This window comes from Aplysia californica, unplaced genomic scaffold, assembly GCF_000002075.1.
Source record: "Aplysia californica isolate F4 #8 unplaced genomic scaffold, AplCal3.0 scaffold00510, whole genome shotgun sequence".
NCBI classification, from domain to species: Eukaryota; Metazoa; Mollusca; class Gastropoda; order Aplysiida; family Aplysiidae; genus Aplysia; species Aplysia californica.
In genome coordinates this window covers 126,643-129,306 of record NW_004797780.1, presented here as the reverse complement: position 1 = coordinate 129,306, position 2,664 = coordinate 126,643, and the positions used below count along the sequence as shown (strand labels likewise).

Genomic DNA, 2,664 nt, shown 5'->3' with positions numbered 1-2,664 from the left:
AGAGAGAGAGAGAGAGAGAGAGAGAGAGAGAGAGAGAGAGAGAGAGAGAGAGAGTAGCACCTAGCACTGGCATCTTCCAAAAAACAAGTAAAAAAAAGAATGAAGTAGAAAACCTAAAACCCTTACAATCACCTGAGGATGTTGACAATCCATTCCACTTTGAATTTCGTCAAAAATATTTCTTGAGCACATGCAACCAATACTACAGATTATGAAACTCAAATAAAAAAGCAAAATTAACAATATTATTTTGGGCTTAGTACATTTTAATCGCTGGCCGATGACCGAGCTAAGGCTTGAATTCCCGGCCAGAATCTCACGATTATGTGTCCGGTAACCTAACCACTACACTACAGACCTAGCATAGATCACATAAATATTCACAGAGCACCCGCGTCAACACACACTCCACACTCATATACATGGGCTGTTGGCTGGTACTCTGGTGTGATTTGCTCCTTTTTTCCTATTAAACATTTATGGTCCTGATCTCTCCTTCTTTTCTTTGTATGTTACTCTCTTGTAACGCCTCTAATCTTCAGTAATTATATGACTTATTTATGTTCCAAATGCAGTAAAACTCTTACGAAAACTAAACAAACTCTCATAAAATACTCTAACAACATAGATAACCATCAGTGTTTCCTGATGCTCAAATTTATCATGGGAGACTCTCACCTTGCAAGCTGAGGCCAGGAGTTTGCCGCTGGGGTGTGCTGCCAGAGAGTAGATTTCATAGCCATGACCATACAACTTGGCAACCTCTGGCCACAGCGTGTTTTGCAGCAGTTGGTCCTCGCTAGGGGGAGCTGATGATGTGCATAGCGGAGCAAGGGTGGGGGGAAGTAAGAAAACAAAAAAATAATATTGAAATCACAGCTTGTCTTTAGGTTTGATGTTCATGTGCAACAAAGTATTCACCTTTGCCTTACATTTACCTTACACCATTCAAGCTTTGGAAGGGAGGGACTGCTTTTTTCTTTTCTTTAAAAAAAAATTATCCACCAGAGGGAGAGAGAGAGAGAGAGAGAGAGAGAGAGAGAGAGAGAGAGAGAGAGAGAGAGAGAGAGAGAGGGAGGAAGGGAGGGAGGGAGGGAGAGAGAGAGGGAGAGAGAGGGTGAAAGAGAGAGAGAGAGAGAGAGGGAGGAAGGGAGGGAGGGAGGGAGAGAGAGAGGGAGAGAGAGGGGGAGAGAGAGAGAGAGAGAGAGAGAGAGAAAGAGATTCTTTTCTACAAACTATTGATATTGATAACCATGAAAAATACAGCAGGAGAAAAAAAAAAGAAAAAAAAATTGAAAAAATCTGTAAATATCAAACAGTCAAAATTAAAAAGCTTTTGGAAAATAATTTGCCTTCTTCTTCTTCGCCTTTCGACTGCTGGTTTAACTTGCAGTGCAACTGATTTTTACATATGTGACCATTTGTCCTTTGAAAGGGCAGATTAAATTTTTTTCGTCACTTGGCAAGGTTCAATCAAGGGATTTTTTTTGACTGAGTCCAACACCATACTTCTTTGACCCTGAAACTGTTTTGTGAAATCTAGCAATTGAATTAGAATGTTGGGCAGATGCAAACTAAAGGTCTCTGTCTAAGGGCTAGTCTTGAGTGTGTGTGCGTCTGTGAGTGTGAGCGTGTGTGTGTGTGCGTGTGAGGGAGGTGGAGAGAGAGAGAAAGAGAGAGAGAGAGTGTGTGAGAGAGAGAGAGAGAGAGAGAGAGAGAGAGAGAGAGAGAGAGAGAGAGAGAAAAGACTATTATGCTGTCCACATCAACACCTACCTCAGAAGCCAGTTCTTTTTCTGTGCTGTGACCACAGATCTCACAAAAGTTATTAATGAAGTTTTTCGGGGCTGAGAACAACCGAACCAATTTCTCATCAGCACCAGAGGCAAACGAGTAACGTCCCAGCATAGCCACACACTGGACATCGTAGCCATGAATTTGAGGCCGGGCAATTTCAAACCATGAAGGCTGTGACAAAAAGAAAATAATACCAAGATGCCATGCCCTATCTATTATATAAAAAACGAGACCATGAAAGTAAAGCAAATGTTAAAGGAACAGTGAGTAGAACCAATCTACAACTATAATTTGTATAACACCTTAAAAAAAATGCTTTTAATAAAATTCTTATTTTCACCAAGATATAATGAACTATTTATATCAGCTGTACCCCCAAAGTTTTGGTTTCTAATTTTTTTTTTTACCTTTTAGAGGTGCTCGCAACTGCATAAGGTCATATGAGCGCGCGGGACACACCTAATATTTTCAGTTGGTAGAAAATTTTGAATTTTACCCGGGTGGCGGCCGAAACCTACTCTTATCGATTTTAGACCACCAAGGGATCTTTAATGAGCGCAACTTGCACACGGGCCCTCCGAGATTTTTTGCCCTTGTCCGAGAAGGCTAGGTGTAGATCTCTCCTACCAGAAGATCAGGGGTGTGGCTGAAAGACAGCAGTAAGAAGAAGCGAAGGAGTAGCAGTAGAAAGGCTGCAGAAAGAATCAGGAGCCCAGAGGAAGGGGCAAAGGAGGTGAGGGGGTGGGGGCAGAAAGAGGAGACGAAAGCAGACGACAGAACATTGCTAGAGAGCAGGAAATGAGGTGAAAGGAGACAAATTTAGAGAAGAAAATGTTTAGGTCGCTACCCGGATTCGAACTCGGGACC

The 2,664-nt window shown here is 42.0% G+C and overlaps 1 protein-coding gene across 1 annotated transcript in view; it reads right to left on the bottom strand.

Annotated features, from left to right (window-relative positions):
* LOC101863462 (elongator complex protein 2) overlaps nt 1-2,664 on the bottom strand; it is a gene marked incomplete in the record, with an annotated part of 25,541 nt that overhangs the window by 6,832 nt on the left and 16,045 nt on the right. The window contains 1 exon segment of the mRNA XM_035971805.1: nt 679-809. Within this exon segment, the coding sequence (XP_035827698.1) occupies nt 679-809 (131 nt within the window).